The sequence below is a fragment of the Grammomys surdaster genome, unplaced genomic scaffold, assembly GCF_004785775.1.
Source record: "Grammomys surdaster isolate TR1022 unplaced genomic scaffold, NIH_TR_1.0 363, whole genome shotgun sequence".
Lineage (NCBI taxonomy): Eukaryota > Metazoa > Chordata > Mammalia > Rodentia > Muridae > Grammomys > Grammomys surdaster.
In genome coordinates, this window is record NW_021604782.1 from 6,711,551 (window position 1) to 6,733,490 (window position 21,940).

The 21,940-nt window shown below is 42.5% G+C and overlaps 1 protein-coding gene across 1 annotated transcript in view; it reads right to left on the reverse strand.

Moving 5' to 3' along the window:
• Ctnnal1 (catenin alpha like 1) overlaps window positions 1-21,940 on the reverse strand; it is a 56,409-nt gene that overhangs the window by 10,973 nt on the left and 23,496 nt on the right. The window contains exons 4-12 of the mRNA XM_028779910.1: window positions 19,625-19,744; window positions 17,183-17,272; window positions 15,949-16,119; window positions 13,487-13,687; window positions 11,543-11,629; window positions 7,658-7,816; window positions 5,753-5,845; window positions 4,688-4,838; window positions 1,835-1,872 (exon numbers count right to left, since the gene is read on the reverse strand). Coding sequence (XP_028635743.1) covers window positions 1,835-1,872; window positions 4,688-4,838; window positions 5,753-5,845; window positions 7,658-7,816; window positions 11,543-11,629; window positions 13,487-13,687; window positions 15,949-16,119; window positions 17,183-17,272; window positions 19,625-19,744 — 1,110 coding nt within the window. The remainder of the gene's footprint in view (window positions 1-1,834; window positions 1,873-4,687; window positions 4,839-5,752; window positions 5,846-7,657; window positions 7,817-11,542; window positions 11,630-13,486; window positions 13,688-15,948; window positions 16,120-17,182; window positions 17,273-19,624; window positions 19,745-21,940) is intronic.

Below are 21,940 nucleotides of genomic sequence, written 5' to 3' on the forward strand. Positions count from 1 at the left end.
CTCTTGTTAGTTACTCCTGTTACTCTTGTTAGTTACTCCTGTTACTCCTGTTACTCCTGCTAGTTACTCCTGTTACTCTTGTTAGTCACTCCTGTTACTCCTGCTAGTTACTCCTGTTACTCTTGTTACTCCTGTTACTCTTGTTAGTTACTCCTGTTACTCCTGTCACTGTAGTATTGGATACTCGCCATGCCCTCACCACCAGTTAGTATTAATAATTATTAATCTCTCTCTTCATTTCCATTTTATATAAGATTAAATATGTACTATCTAAGATAGCAGCTGTTAGCCACAATGTGGGCAGACTGGTTAGGATGTTATATGTGCAAAATATTCCCCAGATTTTGAAGATTTAAGATGACAAAGAGCTAAATAGTTCCTCACAGCCCCATGACAAGTGGTAAAGTAAAGCTTGGGACACATTGGGAATAAAATGTGATACAAAATCAACTTCACAAAGCTCTTTTTCTTTGCACAGCTACTTAAATTTTTAATTAAGTATGAGCCTGAAAGACTGTTCTGTCTTTTTCATTGATGAAATGAATTACACATTTTTTTTTTATTATCAAATTTGGACAGGACAGTTCTAGGCAACAGAAATCTGCAGCACATAAGGTATTTTTCAACTTGTTCATCATTCAGCACCTTTACCAACCAGCACACAATACAACACCAAGCCAACAGGAACTGATCGGGGCATTTGATGACTCAGTGTACCTGTCTGTACATAACTGCACACCAGAGTGCTCCCCTCTTGGTGACTCGGAAAATGGTTATAACCTCCTGCTGGGTGTAGTCTTAAGCTTTTCCCTCTCTCATTGGCCACCATGATTTCTTCTCTCTGAGAACCTACCTACTTCTACAGCCAGGTTTTATTTGTTTGTTGTTTCTCACACAAATTTCAAAAGCCTGGGTATCAGGGCACTTGATTGCTTGCTTTAAAACACTAGTCCTTGTGATAACTGAGCCGGTATTATATCCATAATTATAAATGTCATAATGTTGTCTACAAATGAATTGCTGAGGTCATCAAAAGGTTTCATGGGTAACAGGATGTAAGAAGGGTATCAGCCAAAAGATAGAAACTTTAGTTCCTAATAGAGATCTTCGTGCCACTGTCCAGCTAATTTGTTACTCTTTCTTTTCTTTCTCATGAGCATGGTTTTGCCTAGGTTAAAACAAACAAACAAACTAACTAACAAAAACATTTTTTTTTTTAAGTCAGGGTCTCACTATCTAGCTTGAACTAGTATTTTGACCAGGCTGTCCTTTAATTCATAGAGATCTGTCTGCCTCTGCTCCCAAATTCTAGGATTAAAGATGTGGGCTACCAAGTCTGGCAATAACTGTGTTAATATACAGAAAATAATCGCGACGTTATGGAAAAGAAAGGCACTTGCCACTTCACAGATTCCATTATTCTCTGAACCCCCAAAGCTGAACACAAATATTAAGAGTATAGGTCACGGGCTGGTGAGATGGCTCAGCGGTTAAGAGCACTGACTGCTCTTCCGGAGGTCCTGAGTTCAAATCCCAGCAACCACATGGTGGCTCACAACCATCTGTAATGCCATCCGATTTCCTCTTCTGGTGAGTCTGAAGACAGCGACAGTGTACTCATATACATAAAATAAATAATTCTAAAAAAAATTTTTTTTAAAAAAAGAGTATAGGTCCCATGTAGGCCATTGCCCAGAGTCGTAACTCTGAACAATGGGCATATACTCTTCTAAGTTTTCCCCGTTGCTGAGGGAGGGTAGTAGCAATAGGCTTAAAGAGCATAATTTAAATTCAGCAGACAGGCATTTGAAGCGTGCCGAGCTCCTGTACTTACCATGGACTTTGGAAGTGAAAGATGGTCATACTTCTCTCCTACAAATAACATACACCACTTAAAAACTTTCTACTGACACAGTTTTATTACTCACATTTAACCTTTACAATAGCAAACAAGGTGACATTAGTTGTGATACTCTAGACTGTCGATTACACATGCTCGGATGTGACAGCATAACTTGGTTTGCAGACATGGACACTTTGAACACCTGAATCTCTAAGGCGCCTACAGTGCCAGAGCTTACCCCTAAGTAAAGGGAAAAGGAAAAGCAAAATATGTCATTGGGATTGACTTCTATTTCCAGTCAGCCTCAATCAGAGTGGTCCTTACAGCAGCCTGCCACTCCCCAAACCAGGGTCCTCCCATCAGGAGCAGCATCAGTTCTTCTTCCCTTCCTCTGCACGCCAAACCCCATCATCTCCAACTACCCTACAGCCCTCTTACTTGGGGAAAGGACAGCCCCAGTGGACAAGACAGGAGAAGGAAGTAAACACACAGGTTGGGGGCTGTGAGTAACATAAAGTTGATTACAGGGAAAGCAGGCAGCCTGCAAGGTCCAGCTCACCTCCGCTCTACCTGTCATCTTTCTGGCTTGCAGATCAGTTTAAAATAGATAATGATTTTGTTTTATAAAACTAGTCTGTGAATTTAAGATATGATTTGTGAAATAAATTTAAAAAACAAAACAAATAGCATATAGAATCAAAATTAGAAAGCCACTTTTACCCATGTTGCTACTTTCCAAATACACTTAGCATTAACTTAGTATTGCTATTACTATTACTATTATTATTATTATTATTATTGTTATTATTAACCATCATAGGTTTTCAAAGCAGGATTTCTTTGTATGACATCCTTGGCAGTCCTGGGACTCGCTTTGTAGACCAGGCTGGCCTCAAACCCCATGATCATCAAACCAGCTGAGCATTAAGATTTTAGTGGTGAAAAAACAAAAGCCAATTCTTTGAGTGTCCTAGTTGGATTTTTTTTTTTTGGTATATTTGAGGCAATTTACTTTTGGACACAGTATTTAGCACAGAAATAGAAACCCTAAGACATTTAGTGACCATCAGTATTTAATAAGTATTGTAGTTGTAAGACAATAAATGAATATAAATTTTTAAGAAGATTTGAAAAGCAATAGCTGAGGTTTTTCGTTGTTTTTGACTTGTTATTCTTCCTTGTGTGTTGGGGGATAAACCCAGGGCCTTGCACAAAGCATGTACCATATACCTAAACTACAGCCCAGCAGTAACTGCTTCTTTCTCTTCTTTCTTTCTTTCTTTCTCTACATGTGAGTGTACATGCATGGATATATGCACTCAGAGGTTAGGGGACACTTGTGGGAACCAGTGGGAACTTGTAGGAATCCTTCCGCTTGGCCATCAGGCTTGGAGGTCCTGTCAGCACCCCAGCTGGGCTGACAGACACCTTCTTTTCAACGGAAACGGGGTGCTCTGAGCTACAGTACAATACTGACTTTACACTGAAGTAATAACATTACTTTTAAGACAAAGCCTCATGCAGCACAGCTGACCTTGAGCTCCCATGTAGCCCAGGATGACCCTGAGTACTGATCCTCCTGCCTCCATCTCCTGAGCACTGGATTTACAAGCAGGCACCATCACAAACTTGTGCAATATTAGGGGTTGGAACCCAGGGCGTCCTGCATCCTAGGCCAACAGTCTACCAAGTAAGCTACATCCCAGCCTATGAAATGATGATATTTTGGGAACAATGTGAAAGGACTTACCCAAGGTCACATGATAGTACAAGAGACAAACAAACAAACAAACAAACACAAAAACAAACCTAAAACGCATTGCAAACATGATGTCCAAAGAAAGGGCAACTCAAAGGGCCAGGTAATATGTGCAGGGCTCCACTCTTAACAGACAGTGATATTCAATTATCTCTTCCAGGAAGACAGCCTACCCTCAGCTACTAAGCAGAAAACTAAAACATGGATCCAGGCTCCTGCCTAGGACAGAGATTATCAGATGAAGGTCTCTTGTTGGCTCAGGGACATGGAAAGAGAGCAAGGGATATAGCATTCCCTAATTTTTTAAGTCAACATTTGTCCTATTTTTAATATTAAATATTTAAATACTAATCTCTAAAATTTTAATTTAATGTTGTGATATTAAGTAACATTTTATTTTTAACACTTTAACACTAATGGCAACCATCCAAAGGAAAAAAATCTATACATAGAGACAGACACATAAACAAAAATCATAAGATGCAGGATGACAGGCAGTAAACAAAATTGCCAGTTGACACTGACACAAAGTGTAATAACTGGCTTCCCGTACACCATACAGGCCCCTTTAGATGTTGTACAAATGCCAATGAACTTACCCACCACAGGCAATATCTCAAGTTTATGCAGTCATCAAGGAAAGAGATTCCACCCAAGCAGAAGGAATGCATTTCAAAAGTCAAATAATTACATTCATTTCATTATGAATTAAATATAACTAAATCAGAGACTTTCTGTATCGTACAAGAGCTTTTGTACTAAAATTTTTTAAAAATGCAAAAGAAACAAACAGCTGACTTGATTTCAGTAGGAAATGCCAACTTAGATATCCACAAGTCTAATAAATTTTATAGATTAGATATTAATCAATATAAGAACAAAATATAAGATCAAAACAGTAATTTTGTCATTATTTCTATGGGAGACATTTTATTACAAAATAATAATCTAGGTTATAATAAGTTAATTAATTGCGTATCCAAGTCCTGACATTGAAAACAAAGCACTAATACAGTTATGTATATATCCATAAACACATAACTAACAGCTGCAGTAATATGCATCAGCAAGTGGATGTTTCTCACCTCGTCTTCCTTCAAACACATCACTGATTTCTCTTAGCAGCGCCGCCATGTCACTAATTTGAGATTCCCAAGCTTCACAAAACACGTCTAGGTTTTCCTTAGCAATTTTGCTAGACGGATGCAACGCCAGTGTTTCGGCAGCAGAGATGATCTAAAGGAAGCACGAGTGTCCTCGTTAAAATCTCAGCCCTAGGAAGCATCCTGGAATCTAAGTCCTTACTGATGAATTTTCACATCGTCGCTTCAGGTTATCGGTCTGTATTTTAATAGCATAATGTGTTATCTGCCTAACGAGATAGTTATTCTGCATCTAATAGAATCTTGTTCAAAAACCAGCATGACCAGAACCATTGTTTTTGTTTGTATGTTTTTATTTACTTATGTGTGCATGTGTGTGTGTGTGTGTGTGTATGCATGGTTAGAGGTTGGTATGTATGTGGAGGTTGGAGGACACCCAGCAGGTTGGTTCGTGTGTGTGTGTGTGTGTGTGTGTGTGTGTGTGTGTGGTGTTAGAGGTTGGTGTGGAGGTTGGAGGACACCCAGCAGGTTGGTTCGTGTGTGTGTGTGTGTGTGTGTGTGGTTAGAGGTTGGTGTGGAGGACAGGTTGGTTCTCTGTTTCCTCCATGTGGGTCCTGGGGATGATATCGGCTGCCCAGCAGTCGCCGTTACTCACTGAGTCATTTAGCTGGGCCAGTTTTGTTTTTTAAATCAGTATTCTTAGGAAATAATAAACTGAACTGAACTGTATTTTGTGGCTTGTTACATACTGATATCTTCCTCTACAAGCTTATTAAAGTGACCTGCATTATAAATAGCTTCATTTGAAATAGATATAGTCTAGCATTTCCATGAAATGTGCCAATCAATTTCAGTTTGGCAGGAAAACAAGCTGATCCAATGGAATGTCGGCCATGTTCTAGTACATTACCAACCAACTTCCAGTGTCCTTCCTCCTCTCAGCAGAGCTGACCTCTGCTGATGCAAACCTTTCTGCTTGCTTCCTCACAGTCTCCAACACAGTCAAATGACACACAGTATAGAGAACAGAACATGCCATTTCCATACCTGTTGGCCAGTCACCTGAAATGTCTCCTCTGCATGTATGCATGTTATCTCAAGGGGTTCTGTGCCAGATACATGCCTCAACAATCGACACGTCTGTAAGAAAACATGTCTACAGGTCACTTTCCACACCCTCATCCTTCCCAAATGATTCTTACATTTACAAACTTAAGAATGAAGTTGTACATGACTGAAGGCCAAAGCAGGAGCAAACATGGCCAGAGTGTACTGTTTCCACTTCCTATCTGACTGAGGCAAGGTGGTCACCGGACGTGAGAACCACAGGGAACCTTTGAGAGGTCTAGCTTAGCTGTGCATTTGCTGCATCTGCCTCCAGAGTCCCGCTGCTAAACTGCCTAGTATCACAAGCTACTGTTCTCTCAGGGCTGAGACTTCTCAGGATCAATATACGCGTGCACCTTTCTTCTTTGAGATAGCAATGGGTTAGGTTATAAAGAAGCTATAAAGACGCAGAAAGCCTCCTTTAGAGGAAATTAGTAAACATCATCATGAGACTTAAAAAGGAAACATTTTGATTTTGTTTTACAGTTTAAAAGGTTTGTTACAGTTTCCTAAAGTTAGTTTCTCTACAGCCATAATATTTGGTTTCTACAAAGAGCAGAAGCAAATCTACTAAGTAAAGGAAATAAATAGTCACTTTGAGAATGTTCCCCAGAGGTTTCCAGGCTGCTGTGTAGACAAGGAGAGGAAGCCAGGCTCAATAGTAGCACTGATGACCTTTAGGACGGTTGAGCAGGGTATATGATAATATGAACTGTATTTGTATACACTATGTGGAAGTTGGAATGAAGTGGCCCCAAAGGCTCATACAGACTGGCACCATTGGAAGGTGTGGCCTTGTTGGAGTAGGTGTGGCATTGTTGGAGGAAGTGTGTCTCTGGGGGCGGGATTTGAAGTCTTAGAAGCTCAAACCAGGCCTAGTGTGTTTCACTGTCTCTTCTTGCTACTTGCAGATCAATATGTAGAATTCTCAGCTCCTTCTCCAGCGCCATGTCTGCCTGTATGCCTCCATGCTTCCCACCATGGTGATAATGGACTAACCCTCTGAAACTGTGACTCCCAATTAAATGTTGTTCTTCTAAGAGTTTCATGGTCATGGTGTCTCTACACAGCAACAGAAACTAAGACACACTGGTCAAGACTGATCTCACACATACAAGCATGAGTAAAGATTTTCCTTCTTTCTTTTTTTCTTTTTTTGTAAGCTAGCAGATACATGATAACATTTTCAGTGAGTCAAGGTCAGCTGGAATATACACTAGTGACTTACTAGGCTGGGGCAGAGTGGGAGAGGATCAGGAAAGGACAGTGTGTCTTCCCACTGTCCTCCTCCCTTCTCCACTCGCTTTCTGCCTTGAGCGGCTAAGTTGGGTTGTCCATAGCTGTGTGTGGCCAGTGGAAAGGAAAGGAATATTCTTTCCTTGCATGTTTACTGGGTCACCCTGGGCCATCAACACCTAGTGCACAGACTTTCAGGTTCTGCCTTCCCTGTTAACTTGTCCTGGCTCTGTTATCACTGGCTCCCCACAGCTGTCTGTGCAACACTGAGCTTGGCTCTCCTGCTAAGCACTTGTCCTGGCATCCTGGCTTCAGACTCAAACAGAAACAGCATTACTCCACTGTACGCCAGAGCCCAGTCTGAGAAGACAAAGAAAAGAATACTTAAAAATTTATTTTATGGTTCTAGTACATTTTCTTGTTTTGTTTTAGAGGCTAAACTATTGTGAGACTAGGGTAGACATGTGTTATACCTTACAGATTCCAAAGAGAAAACAGGGTAATGCTCAGATAGGTGGGTTAGTCAAAAACATGTGGTATTATTCTCTCCATAATCTTTGTATCATATTGTGAACCACAATCTGTTTAATAAGCAAATCTATTACTCACCTCAACAAGCTGTTCTTTCTGCTCAGAGAGTTTACAGGCATACTCAGCCAAAGCTTCCAAATTTCCTTCTACTCCAGTAACTTTTAATGCTTTTAAAACCACATGATCAGCATGGAATTTTAACAGGTCGGCTGCCAGCTGCATGGCTGTACAATGAAGCTGAAGAAGACAGTGAAAGGCATCAGAGCAGGAAAGGAGACAAAAACGTTCATGACCGAGCACCTGAGAAGAGCCTCAATAGCTAGAAAAGAGAACCCCCAAAGTGCTGAGGTCACAGCAGCCCCTGTGGTCACAGGAGAAGGGCTGGGGCACTGGGAAGCATGTAAGTCCTCCCAACAGCAGAGTGTGTGGAGAACCATCCCTGGCCACTCAGTGGAGGGGAAGTGGAGACTCTTCACTCTGCCAGCCAGGCCTCTCCCACAAAGCTTCTCTCCCTGTTGAACATGCTTCTGCTGTCGACAAAGACGTGAGAAGTGGGACAGAATTAAGAGCTTACTGCTCAAGGTCTGGAAACAGCTCAGATGTGAAAAGGGCCGTCTGCTCTTCCAGAGGTTCTGAGTTTAATTCCCAGCAGCCACATGGAAGCATTCAACCAGGGAGCTGACACCCTCTTCTGGCCTCTTCAAGCACTAAGCATACACTTGGTGTCTAGATATACATGAAGGCAAAACAGCCACAGACATTAAAAAAAAATTAAATTTCAATGTTAAAAAAAACAAAACCTTAGTGTTTAGACTACTATAAGGAATATCTAACAGAGGCCTATATCATCAGGCAGGTTTCAGGGGACAGTAGTACAGCTCAATCAAGGCCTGGATTTAATTGCCAGTATTGAATAAAGGAAATAAAAACAAAAGGTGACAGTAGGGGCAAACAGCTCACCAGTGTGTATATGGGCCTCAGTCTAAGTTCCAGCATTTAAAAATATCATTTTAGGGGGCTGGAGAGATGGCTCAGAGGTTAAGATCACTGACTGCTCCTGCAGTTCTGTCCTGAGGTCAATTCCCAGCAACCACATGGTGGCTCACAACCATCTGTAATGGGATCTGATGTTCTCTTCTGGTGTATCTGAAGACAGTAACAGCATACTTAAAGACATTAAATAACTCTTTTCTTAAAAAAATCACTTTAATTCATTTCTGAAAAAGCATCACCATGAGAGCCAATGGGGTACTGGGTAAAATCTTATTGAAGACCTATGTCATAACAAGACTGCTGTAACACCTGGACAAGCCAGAGCCAGTGCCGGCCCTCAGGAGGGACACTGGGTGTGCTCTCCAGAACTCTGCTCTCCAAGCAGGCTGGGTTCTGGCAGAAATAACAATATAAAGGGTAACATGGTCCTTATTCTCTGTTTGTCACGGGGTGGAGGGACCTCATTTGTAGCTGTAACTCACAGTAGCTGTCTTTGGGCAGCTCAAGTCAAAATATCTCTCTCTCTCTCTGTCTGTCTGTCTGTCTGTCTCTCTCTCTCTCTCTCTCTCTTTCTCTCTCTCTCTCTCTCTCTCTCTCTGTGTGTGTGTGTGTGTGTGTGGTGTGCATGTGTGTAAATTACATGGCAGGTGGTTTGGGATTTGTCCAAAAAAAGGTAAGTTTTAATAAAGGCATTACTTTAAAGAAAACCTGACTGAATTAAGCCTGTGAGATTGAATCGATTATTGTTCTCATGGAAGTAACTAGATGGCAATTCAAATGACAGGGTAAGATTTTTTATAAAATAAACAGCAGAGCTATCTGCATTTATCAACCAAGTCAGAATAATCACAGCCGGAAAGCACTAAGCTACTTTACTGTGTGTCACAGAAGGATTTTAAAGGACCTAATTCAACCAGCAGGGCCTTAGAGAATCTCTAACACCGTGTCTTTGTGCAACTCGTCCACAGTGGCTGAGTGACTTGCCAAGGTCTTCTGGCTCTTAGGAAGGTCGTGAGGACAACTCATTAGCAACAAAAGAGGAAGAAGCCAGAACAAATACTCTGTTCTTGCCTACACTGTCCAAGGGCAGCTTTTCACATCCTGAGATTAAAAGACTAAGGCTGATGTGGTGAGGAAACGAAGCCCACAGGGAGGTCACCCATCACCAAGGGCCACACACAGTACTCACAGCTCAGCACTGCAACACTTAATTAAATCTTAATCTGAGGAAGTCAAACAGCTGGGGAAGTCACATTCTTTTACATTTTACAGGAAGCTTAAAGGAGCTCGCAATAGATCTGTCAGTCTCTGGTTACAATAGGAAACACACCACCCGCATACAGTGTGGAAACAAATACCCAGAACCCAGTTTCACTCTCCAGAGACTTGGACCTGCTTCAAAAGCACAAAGAAATAAACAAAGCAGAGATAAGGGTGTGGGAGAAGGGTCTGGGAGGGTCAGTTTGACATGGGAGTTGCAGTATGAGGTGTAGGGGCACAGAACTTATGAAAAAAAAATCTAAAAAGCATCCTGAAGAGAAGGTCAGTGGACTGTCTCTACAGTATGAAGCCACAGTGTGACTTTGTCTGTCACTGGGCTATAGCTCAGTGGTAGGCACTTCCCTAGCATACATAAGGCTCCATTCCCTCTAAAAACAAACAACAAAAACTGGTTCCAAACTACAACACAGAAGGGCATAGGTCACAGAAAACTGTCCTCCCCCAACTTCCTATCTTCATTCTTTGTGCCTCAGCCTGGCAAAAGTCAGTATCAGCCGCCACGGCACAGAATGGCAAAGGAAAGAGACCTGTGCTCCATAAAAGTCGTAGCAGGGTCAGGGTGCTGAGGGACCATGAGGCAGTCCTACAGCCACCTAGGAAATGAGACACCACCCTGGAGGGAACCTGAAGGTTCTTTCACTGAGAACAAACCAGGGCTTGGACATCTGCACGAAGAGCCAGACAGCAAGTATTGAGGCTTTGCAGGCACAGAGGCAGAATGCGGCTGCCCAGCTGTGAGACAGAGAGAGAACAGTACATACACTATACATAGAGTGTCCCCCAGACAGTGCTGGTAAAACCAGACGGCAAGCCTGATGGAGAAGTGACCTCAGGACTTGCAATTCCGAGTGCCCAAGAAAGCCATGGATGAACACAAGGAACAAGAAAATCGCCTCAAATCAATGATGTTTTTTTTTTTTTTTTAAATTGGCCAGGCGGTGGTGGCGCACGCCTTTAGTCCCAGCACTTGGGAGGCAGAGGCAGGTGGATTTCTGAGTTTGAGGCCAGCCTGGTCTACAGAGTGAGTTCCAGGACAGCCAGGACTATACAAAGAAACCCTGTCTCGAAAAACAAACAAACAAACAAACAAAAATCAACTTTAACTTCAATAACGCATAATTTGTACACAAAATGCTCCCACTTTAAAGGTATAGTTTGATGAGGTTTGCAGACACGTAACTCATAGAAGTACCTCTACAGTTAATGTTTCAAACAGCTCCGTGGCTTCAGAAAGGCCACCTCTGTCCTTTTGCAGTAAATATCTCAAATTTTTTGATCCAATGAAGCCACTGAGCTGATTCCTGTTGTTGAGATTTAGTGCTTCCTTACCTAGAATTTTTTTTCTAAACTGAAGCACATGCTTGCTCACTCTTCTGTATCTGGGTTCTTCACGCAGTGTGCGATGCGGTCTGTGATTCACCTTACTGCTGTGTTGCTGGGAAGCATTTGGTGGAGCTTTCTTAAGGTGCCTATCGATAGCCCTTGTTGATGAACACCTAGGGGGTTCCCAGCTATTGTGACTAAGGCTGTTGAGCCTACTCCTGTGTGAGCTTTGAGAATAATGGTGTCAGTAAGTAGTGACTTCACACTAATGCCCACAGGGAAAGTCAAGCACTGTGTAGGAACACACTGATGTGCGTGCGATTGGCATGTATCCTACGGCATGAGGCGACGCGTCCAACTCCTTACTTCTTTCCTCAGCTCGTCCAGGCTGTGGCTGATCTTGAGAAGAGTCAGCTCCAGCTCCTCAGCGGCACTCTTTGTCCTCCTGCTTTGCTGGAATTTTGAAAAGTACACATGTAGGTCACTTTACCTTTTTAATCTGTTACTCACAATCAAATTTTCACTATAAATTATAGTGCACTTTAATACCGTTTGACAATAATAAAAGTGTTATTTCTTTTTGTGGTGCTATTCATAAAGCCAAGTGCTCTACCATCAAGGTATTCTCAGACCTGGTAGAAATATTTCTTCACTGTACCTTTTTAAGGTTACAGAAGAAAATAGAATTTTAGTTATTTCATTGTATTTTCCACAGTAACTATAAACAAGTAAATTTTCAGAACCAAATTAATAACTTGGGTCTAAAATTAATCTCTTTTACTTTTTGCCTAAATGTCCACCCTTTTGTTTTTAGCACAGCTGAATACCAAAATTCTATTTCTCTCTAAAGAGCTACACAGCCTTTCTTCTCAGGGAACCTCCAGGTCACCCAATCTAAATCAGGCCTCTTCCTCTGCTACTCTAACTTTTTCTCCAAGTAATTACTGCAGCTCAGAACCACATACTTATGGTTTTTAGTTCTTGTTTGTTCAAAGTCTTCCTTTCCTGGTGAGGCTATGCAAGTCATAGGTATTCAAATCTCTCAACCAGCAGATCAACATCAATCCCAATGGATCTCTGGGAGCCTTGTCAATCCCAGTGCCTTCTGGGAGCCTTCCAGAGGCTTTTTCCGTTTCTAAATTCATTCTCTGTGGTGCCTTCAGCATGGAATCTATCAAGAAACTTAAGACTGTTTCTTTGTGTCCTTGTCCCACCTCCTCCCGAATTTTTCTATACTGTAAAGTCATGGTGGACAGAGTAGAGTTCTGGCACCTGGCAGGGGAAAGGCATTCAGTTACCACTACAGGGAAAATAATAGAGAGCACTTCTAGCACACAGAAGCCAAGAGCCCAGTGCTTTGGAATGTGTGAAATGTGTTTGATGCAGAGCTAGGAGTAATAAAATCCCATCTCTAATCTGAGTATTTCATCACAAGAAACTTAGTATTCTATGTTGAGCCTAGGATCCATCACTAAAGCAACCTCCTCTTCATACGACATGGCACATACACAATTCAAAGGCAAAGCACTACTCACAACTCTTATACCACTCTATTGGGGCAAGACTCCCAGATAATGCATACTGTAGGAATGCCAAGGAACTATCCCCTAAACCTGTGATTTCTCACTACTTTTTATATAAGATGCCAGAACATGCCTCTGTCCCTCAAACCCCCTTTCTAAAATGTACTACTATAATACTTGTGACAAACTTTCTGGGTTGTAACACCTCTCTGTAGTTTTTACCCACCTTGCTTGAACAATCTCCCATGTTGAAAGTATGCTACCCAGGTCTCATAAGTGGCTGCTGTCTGGTGTAGTCCAGGAGTCTGTTTGAGAGTGTTAAACTTCTACCCACCTGATCCTCATTGCATCTAGACCTCAATGGGCATTCTAAAACAAGTCTGTAAATCAGCTGTGCTTGGAGTTAAACACAGTGCACAGCAGAATGGCACCAGCAGCGAGCACATGTCTCAAGGACCTCCAAAAGGCTCATCTCTCTGCTCTCCACATTAAAAGAGCATTTGGGGGAGGAATTTTCCACAAGTGAGCTTGGCAGAAGAATGGGGAGAAGAGGGAAACTATAGATGGTAGTGATGGCACAGATTCCAGCCTGGTCAAGATGAGAATCAGCAGCCTGAACACAGCATGTGCTGTGAGCTGAGGCAAAGCAGTTTTGCCCACTAGAATGGCGTAAAGAGATAAGGCATGTTTGTCATGCACTGACCAAATTCATCGTCTTTCCACATCTCTCTAATCATTAGGTGAAAAGCTACTGCCTAAGATTTACTCTAAAGAACACAGTGCTTACAGCTTGCATCCACACAGAAACGAACTGCTGCAGTTCTGTCCTCGCCTGAGTAGACAGCTCCAAGATGCGTTCCCTGTGCTCATGGCTGGTGTAGGCGGAATCGGTGAAGTCCTCCACACGGTCCAAGATGACCTCCAATGCGGCAGAAAGGTTCTCCTTGGACTCAAAGTAAACATTCTCACGAAGAGCTTCAATATTCAACTGAGAGCAAAGGGACACACATCCATGTAAGTATCCCTAAAATGGGCTACAAGTTCTAATAGTGTCCTGAGATGTGCTGGCAAGGATTAGGAAGATTGCAGCCTGCATCCAGTAGTCACTATAATCTCCAGTCACCTGGGAGGGCACTTGGCTCAGGAGTCATCAATGGCTATACAAAGCCTTGTTTCAAGAGCTGTTAATATAATGGCCTTCCCAGGAGATCAGAGAATACTAAGGCAGAAAAAGCACCAGTGTGTAGAATTGAACACAAATAACAAACTGGCCTCCAGGTCAAGTAACTGCAGCTAAAAAAAATGCTCAGGCAAAATCCCAAGGAGGCTTGCACTCAAGTAGAAAGCTGTGCTGAATGTAATAATAAAATCTTTAAAAATGACATAGATAATAAGTAAGAAACAGACAATGGTGACTGAGAATTTAAATAATTGAAACCTAAAAGTTAATCATATGTAATTCACATCTTTGTTTGTTTGTTTGTTTTTTGTTTTTTGGTTTTTTTTGGTTTTTTTTTTTTTGTTTTTTTGAGACAGGGTTTTTCTGTATAACCCTGGCTGTCCTGGAACTCACTCTGTAGACCACGCTGCCCTCGAACTCAGAAATCCACCTGCCTCTGCCTCCCAAGTGCTGGGATTAAAGGCATGTGCCACCATTGTCCAGCGATAATTCACATCATTTATGTTTTTGATTTTTATTTTTGTTTAGACTCAGTGTTAATGTGTGTGTGTATTCATGTGTGTGTTTAAACAGCAACTTAATGAAGTTATACTGGTATTTTTAGGACTATTAAACTATTTACATAGACATATCAACTTATTCACAAGAAGTGAAGAACAGAAGAAAGTATTAAATTTCTCTCTACAGATTATTTTCTCCATCAAAAAACCCACTGGTATCAAGGCAAGCATAGTGTTCCATGCCTGTAATGACAGCAGCCATAAGGCGGAGGCAGGAGGATTATAGTTTGAGATCAGCCTGAGCAACATGGCTAGGTCCCTGGGTGGGAACGCCTCCTCAGGCATTGGCCAGCAAAGAGAACAATTCTTCCACTGCTTCCTTTCAGTCCCTCTTCTGACCTCAACCTTCACTCAAGGTCAAGGTGTAGTGAGACAAAAAGAGTATGGTGCCCATCACAGCCCTGCTTTTTAATGGGTGTGTAACCCCCTTAGCATATTAGGTAACTTTGCAGGGCCTTGGTTTTCTCATCTTGAAAACAAGAGCACTATACCAAACAATGCCGTAGGGCCCTCCTGATGAGAAGTTAGATTTCCTAGCATCAAATCTCAGCCCCTGGTACTGAGGCAGCAAGTCCTTCTTATCTCTGTCTCTCGGTCTCCCTAACAGCACCCTGAAGAGAATGGCCATGGTACTTGTGAGGATTCCAGGAGTCCACACTTGGAAAGCACTTAGACTGAACTGGCACACTCCAAATGTTAGTAGAATTTACTGTAGAGCTCTACTGTGGTTGTTATTGCTCAGCCTCAATGTGTGGACCCTATCACACAGGAAGAGCAGGGATCCCAGCAGAGACTGCATGCTGCTCATCACAGAACAGATGGTTCTACATGGAGGAGTCTATCTAAACCAACAGCTGTACAGGGCTGCTGCTATAAACAAAGACCTGTGTTGTCTATCAACATAACCCTGAGCCCATATTTCTCGACGTTAGGTTTCCACAGAGTGGCATTACATTAAAGAAATATGTTTGATTTAAAAAAAAAATATGTGTATAAGTGATTTGCCTGTATGTAGGTATGTGTGCCATGTGCATGCATGGTGCCTATGGAGGTCAGAATAGAGCATCAGATGCTCTAGACCTGGAGTTACAGGCAGCTGTGAGCTGCCGTGTGGGTGATAGCAAATGCTCTGTAAGAGCAGCCCGTGCTCTCAACCACTGAGTCATCCTTCCACCTCTTGAGATATATTCTGAAGTGCTATTCTAATTTTTTAAATATGTATATGGTGCAAGATGCAGACGCAGGGTGCACATGAGTATGGGTACCAGGGAGTCTAAAAGAGTGTGTCAGATTCCCTGAGGTTACCCACAGTTGACAGCAAACTGATATAGATACTAGGAACCTATCTTTGGTACTCTTTGAAAGCATTCAGCACTCTCAACCACTGAGCCATCTCTCCAGCTCCGAGATGAACCTCTCTAAATCATTACACAACATATAGACACTATACAAAATGATGCTCTCTTAAATAAGAAAGGAAAACAAGGCAAACCTCCTCTTTATTCTTACCTTCAACTCTTTAATCCCAGTAAAAATGCTGAACGACGAGCTGCCGGTCTCTCCGTTCAGTCTGCAGTCAGTCACGATCTCGATGACCTTCTCCAGGGCCACTCTCATCCGGTCAAACACTCCTTCTTTGTTTTTATGGGCTGACTCACAGCTGGGATGCCTGAGACACGTCTTCAGAACAGTTGAGGTTTTATTTTAATAACAGCTCGTACCACAACATATTAAAAATCATACAGAGAACATGCCATGCTAATAAAAATGGTTCTTTACCCAAGTCTCCTGGGCCCCTGGCTCCCCCAGCCGCCTCTCCTCACTAGCGTGGAAGCAGGATGAGTAAAAAGTGACAGGAAGGTGAGTGAGTGAGCAGAGAGCACAGGTGCATTTTCAAACATCAACAGTATGTTTATCTGGATCACAGGGATGGAAAAACCCGACGACGCCTTTTATCAGGATTACAACTGTCTTATACAGTGCTGCCTCACACAAGCAAGAATCAGAAAGGAGTGCAGGAAACTGAACAATGTGCCAGATGACAGTGGCTGCATCTTTCACTTTTAAAACGTGATGTAAATAAAGATCTACTCCAGGTTCTAGATCCTGAACAGAATGATCTTGTGGCTCTGCTAATCCCAGCACATCAGGAAATACTTGCAGAAGAAAAAGTAATTCTCTGCCAGCTTGTCCCTGAAATGTACCAATTGCTGCTTGGAAACATGCACTCCTGGCCCATAGTTTTATAGAAGTAGAAATAGAAAGAAGAGGCCATGAATTCATGGAAGAAACCAATGGAGGCTGCATTATGCACACTCCACCGCTTCCTCTTAACCAAGCCTGCCTTACCCAGTCCTGACTAGATTACGGAGTCTGCCAAAGCCTGCAGAGTGGCTGTACCAGGCAGCTCTGTTCATGGTACTCATCCACTCTCTTCTGCTTTAGCTGCTGAATCAAAGCAGGCTCAGATTCAGGAGCTGGGGAAGGGAGGCCAGCATTTGTGATCATAGTAAGAGATTCCACTTGGTTCTAAGTTACTATTGTCATCTCTTCAAAAATACCAAAGAGGGCAGGGGTGAGGCTCACTGGTGTAGTACATGTTTAGCAGGCACAAAGTACTGAGTTCGGCCCTCAACTTAAGTAAAAGACCAGAGAAAACAGAACTATAAAGTTCCCGCACAGGATGCGTATGCCCAGCTTTTCTCATCGCTGACAACGTGTGGGTGACACTGAAGGCTCTTACCTTTGAGGCTGTGAGCAGCATCATCGTGCCCTTTTCAAGCACGGCCCTGGCCACAGCCATTCTGGCCTTTTTCTTCTCATCTTTCAAATCCTAGAGATAAAATCAAATCACTGGGTAGTCTAAGATCATACAAGCAACTCCATCTTTTGAAGTCATTCACTCATCAATAGTAATGTTCAAAAGGCTAGTCACACCATTCCAAAGGGAACTGAGAATGTTTCCTGAATCATCTGTGCTTTGGTGAAAATGGTCACACCCTTCACCCACGGTTTCACTCTCTGAGGTCAGTGACCTGCCATCCACGTGTCTGTGTTATGTCTGTCCCCTCCCACACCCTCTAAAACAGAAGCTCCAGGGGGCAGAGGTTTTGGCATATATACTGTTATATCCCCAACGTCCAGTAAATGAGTTATGATAATCTGCTGGGTATGAAGAAAGAAGCTAGCTGATGGCTATTTTCAGCATATGCTGACCCAAATTAAGGGAGAAAGGGCTTGAACTCTTGATGCAAATACTAAGAAATCTTGTGAGCCGGGCAAAGCAGTTACCAAACACCCCAGTGGGAAAATACCTACTACCCTATATCTGATGGGCTGCCAGGCGTGGTGGTGAATGCCTTTAATCCCAGTACTGGGGAAGCAGAAGCAGAAGGGTCTCTATGAGTTTGAAGATAGCCTGGGCTACACAGTCAGTTAGAGACCAGCTAGGTCTTCAGCCAAAGCGCACAAGTTTTAAAGGATTCGACTATAGCCTTACTAGACTTGGTAGAAATAGTCCTATACCAATATTCTCCAGACCAATTTTATTTTCTTTTTTGATCTTTGAGGTAGGGTCTTACCATGTAGCACAGGCTACCCTGAAAGTTACTAGGTTGCCTAGATTGACCTTAAAAATTCATAGCGATCCTTCTGCCTTAGAATCTCAAGTGTTGAGCAGGACACTGGTGGCCCACATCTTCCCACCACTTGGGAGGCAGAGGCAAGCAAGCAGATCTTTGTGAGTTCAAGACCAGCCTGGTCTACATAGCAAGTTCCAGGACAGCTAAAACTACATAGAGAAACCCTGTCTCAAAATAAATAAATAAATTTTTAAAATGTTCAAAAGTCCATTTAAAGAAAAAGAAGGAAGAGGAGGAGGAGGAAGAAGAAAAAGAAAAGGAGGAGGAAGAAGAGAAGGAGGAAGAAGAAGAAGAATAGGAAGAAGAAGAAGAGGAGGAGGAAGAGGAGGAAGAAGAGGAGGAGGAGAAGGAGGAGGAGGAAGAGGAAGAGAAGGAGGAGGATCCCAAGGGCTAGGGTTACAGGAGTGAGCCATCCATACCAGATTTCTAACTACAAATCAAAATCACAGTGGAAGTTTCCCAGTTGTGTGGCCAGCAGGAAACAGCCAAAAAGAGCTACATGGGCTTTGGAATCTGAGTCACACCACATTCGCCCAAGTGATCCAAGAAATGTTAGATGATAAACTGTCATAAAAACACTTTATACTAGTACTCTTTAGAGGGGAAGAGTGGAGGGGCAAAGGGAGAGGACGGGGAGAGAGAAAGAAGTGAAACAAGTATAAAAGAGCGATGGCTTCAGAACAGCGCACAGACAAGGTGCCACACAGGTGGCTTAAACTTTTGTATTACATTTCTTTGTTGATTTTGTGCACAAGTGCACATATGTGAGTATGTGTGTAGTCTGTCTGTGTGTATCCATGTGTGCTCACACACACGCATGGGTATGCACATAGCACCCATGTGGGGTTCAGAGGACAACTTGCAGGAGTCAGTCATTTCCTACCACCATGTGGACCCTGGGGATTAAATTCAGGCAAGCACCTCTACCTGCTCAGCCATCTGCATTCAGCTGTTTTAGAGATGAACAGTAGTCCCCAGCCTGCCATCTTCCAGGCCCTTGTCCATCTCCCAACTGTAACTGTAACCAGGAAAGTTCCCAGAGGCATCCCAGAGGTACCACAGGTCAGACCCGATGGATTCATAAGCAAACGCTCCAACTGGAAAAAGCCTATTTTGGACATGCTGTGGGTGTCCACCTCCTCAGACTTAGAAGTGTTGGTCTGAAGTGGGGAGTATGGACTAAAGAACAGGCATCAAGTTGTGGTTGAAGAATGACAGGCTTTAGAATAGACTTAACCAAACTCCATCCGTTAGCAGAGTGACCTTAGGAAAAAATCCCTTCACCTCAGGTTCGGCTTTCTTACATAAAAAACACCATTAGCAACACCCAATTTGCAGGGATGCACTGAATATTAAGATCAATAACGTATACTAAATATCTAAGATAATAACCAATGCAAATGGAACAACGTCATGTGTTCTTAAGAATAAGTTCATAGATGTAGTGAATGAAAAAGTCAGTTCATTGATAAAAAGATCACATTTCCACCCGAAGTAAAAGGTCTGAGTTTATGTGAAGATGTCTCAAAGTGACAAGTACATACATTTTGTCTGTCTCCCGTTAGATGTGCAAACTCCACCATTTCATTTCCAAACTGGCTGAATATCTGAACAAATTCCTGAAAGCTGTTTACTTTCTCTAGCCTTTCCATGGTTGCAAGAACCTGCAAAAACAGAAAGCATTTTATTGTTGGGAGACAAACAAGAAAGAGACGGAGACTTCTAGAGTTGAACAGAGTGACAGGAAACTGGGGAGGCTCAGAATTCCATGGAAAGCAGGGAAGCAGAGAAAACACACACACACACACACACACAGAGAGAGAGAGAGAGAGAGAGAGAGAGAGAGAGAGAGAGAGAGAGACCACTAAGACAAATGAGCTGGTCCAAAGGTTAGAACCACTTAGAGAACTGACTTGGTTTTAGGATAGAGAGATGTGGATTTGTTTATAAACTCAAAGGAAGAACAAAAATCTTAGTGACTAAATGGGGCTCATGAAACTAAAAAGCATTTGCAAGAAGAAGGCAGGGGAAAGGGCAGAAGGAACAGAGAAACAGCTAATCATCTGGTTTAGGGACGGCATCAGGGGCAAGGAGTTCTGAAAAGGGAAAGCCATTGTTGAGGTGAACCACCTTTCTAGGGGTCTCCTAGGCAGCCTCTGACCTTCTTTGTTGGATTAGCCCTTAAAAGAGGAGACAAGGACATGTCTGACTAGAGGTAGATTCTGGTTTTTTGCAGGGTCTCTAATTTGACAGGCTGGCCTGAGACTCTCTCCATGGCCCCTTAGCCTGGTTCTGAACTCCTGATGATCTTTGTGCCTCAGTCTCTCAAGAGTTGAGATTACATACACGAGAGTGATAACCCCCCACCCTGTCCCCAAGCTCAATCTTACCTTTTAATAATAGTAACTCTTAAGAGACTCCAGGAAGCCGGGCGGTGGTGGCGCACGCCTGTAATCCCAGCACTTGGGAGGCAGAGACAGGCGGATTTCTGAGTTCGAGGCCAGCCTGGTCTACAGAGTGAGTTCCAGGACAGCCCGGGCTATAAAGAGAAACCCTGTCTCAAAAAACCAAAAAAAAAAAAAAAAAAAAAAAAAACCAAAAAAAAAGAGAGAGAGAGAGAGAGAGAGACTCCGGGAAGGTTGTAGTAATCACCTCTGAAGAGAATGCCTTCAGTGACTTATCTGCCTTTGAATAGACTGCACGGATTCTCTCATGAATTCACTAGACCCAAGCTCCCAGCACAAGGACCTGGGGACATGTCTGAGCAGTAACAGTTCTGTTTATATTTTCCTCTTCACACTGGACTTCATTACTGAGAGTCTCCTCTGTGTATTTAGGGTTTTATTTGTTTTGTTTTTTGACACACAGTCCCTAATCTAGGCTGACCAAACACTCTTTATAAAACACAGGATAACTTTGAACTTTTTTCCTTTGAAGTACATGTGCATATATTCATATGTGTGAACAAATGTGTGTGCAAGTGCATGTGTGTACACATATATGGAGAACAGAGCTTGACTTTGGGAATATTCAGTAATCTGTCTCCTCTTTATTTTCTGAGGCAAGGTCGTAAACCTGGAGCTCACCTATCTGACTAGTCAGAGGCCGAAGAGATGAGGCAAATTAAATAAATCCCTTTTCTTTATAAAGTACCTAGCCTTGGGCATTTTATCATAGCAACAGAAAGTTGACAAAGGTAGTAATAAGAACTAAGAAGGAAGAGAAAAGAAAAAAAAACAACAAAAACAAGCAAACAAATCAGAAACTGTACTGTCATTGAATCAGAATTAGAGAAACCATAATTTGGGAAGGGAACAGAAAGGAGGTAATCTACAGATTGAGGAGTGAGGTCAGGGTTTAGGATTCACAGTTAAAAAACCATTCACATCAGTCAAGAGCTGCTGTTTAGACTAAACAGCTTCTAAGAAGCTTCAGACAATGAAGAGGGAACAGAACATAGACCCATGCTCAGTACAAGCATCAGAAAATACTGTGTCCTTGACATAAGAAACACAGTAAATGAATGTGAAACATTTTCTGATTGTTTTTTAAAATAACTACTAAGTTTTGGTCAGACTAAGATAGGCTAGAAAAACACAGATATCCTGTGTTTGCTCATTTTTAATGAGGCTTCAGAGGGCATTTGGCCTGCTAACCTGCCCAGGCAGCTCAGGAAACACAAGCAGTTTCCACAGATAAGAACGACTGTACACTGAGCAGGCCTCCATCTCAGACAGTCTTTCTTTCCTCTGTCATTCTCCATTTCTTTTTCTCTTTAAACTTTCACTTTTTGGTTCACTCAGTATTCATTGAGAGGGGGGCATCAGTAGGGCTAGCCTCAGATACCACTGAGAGAATGC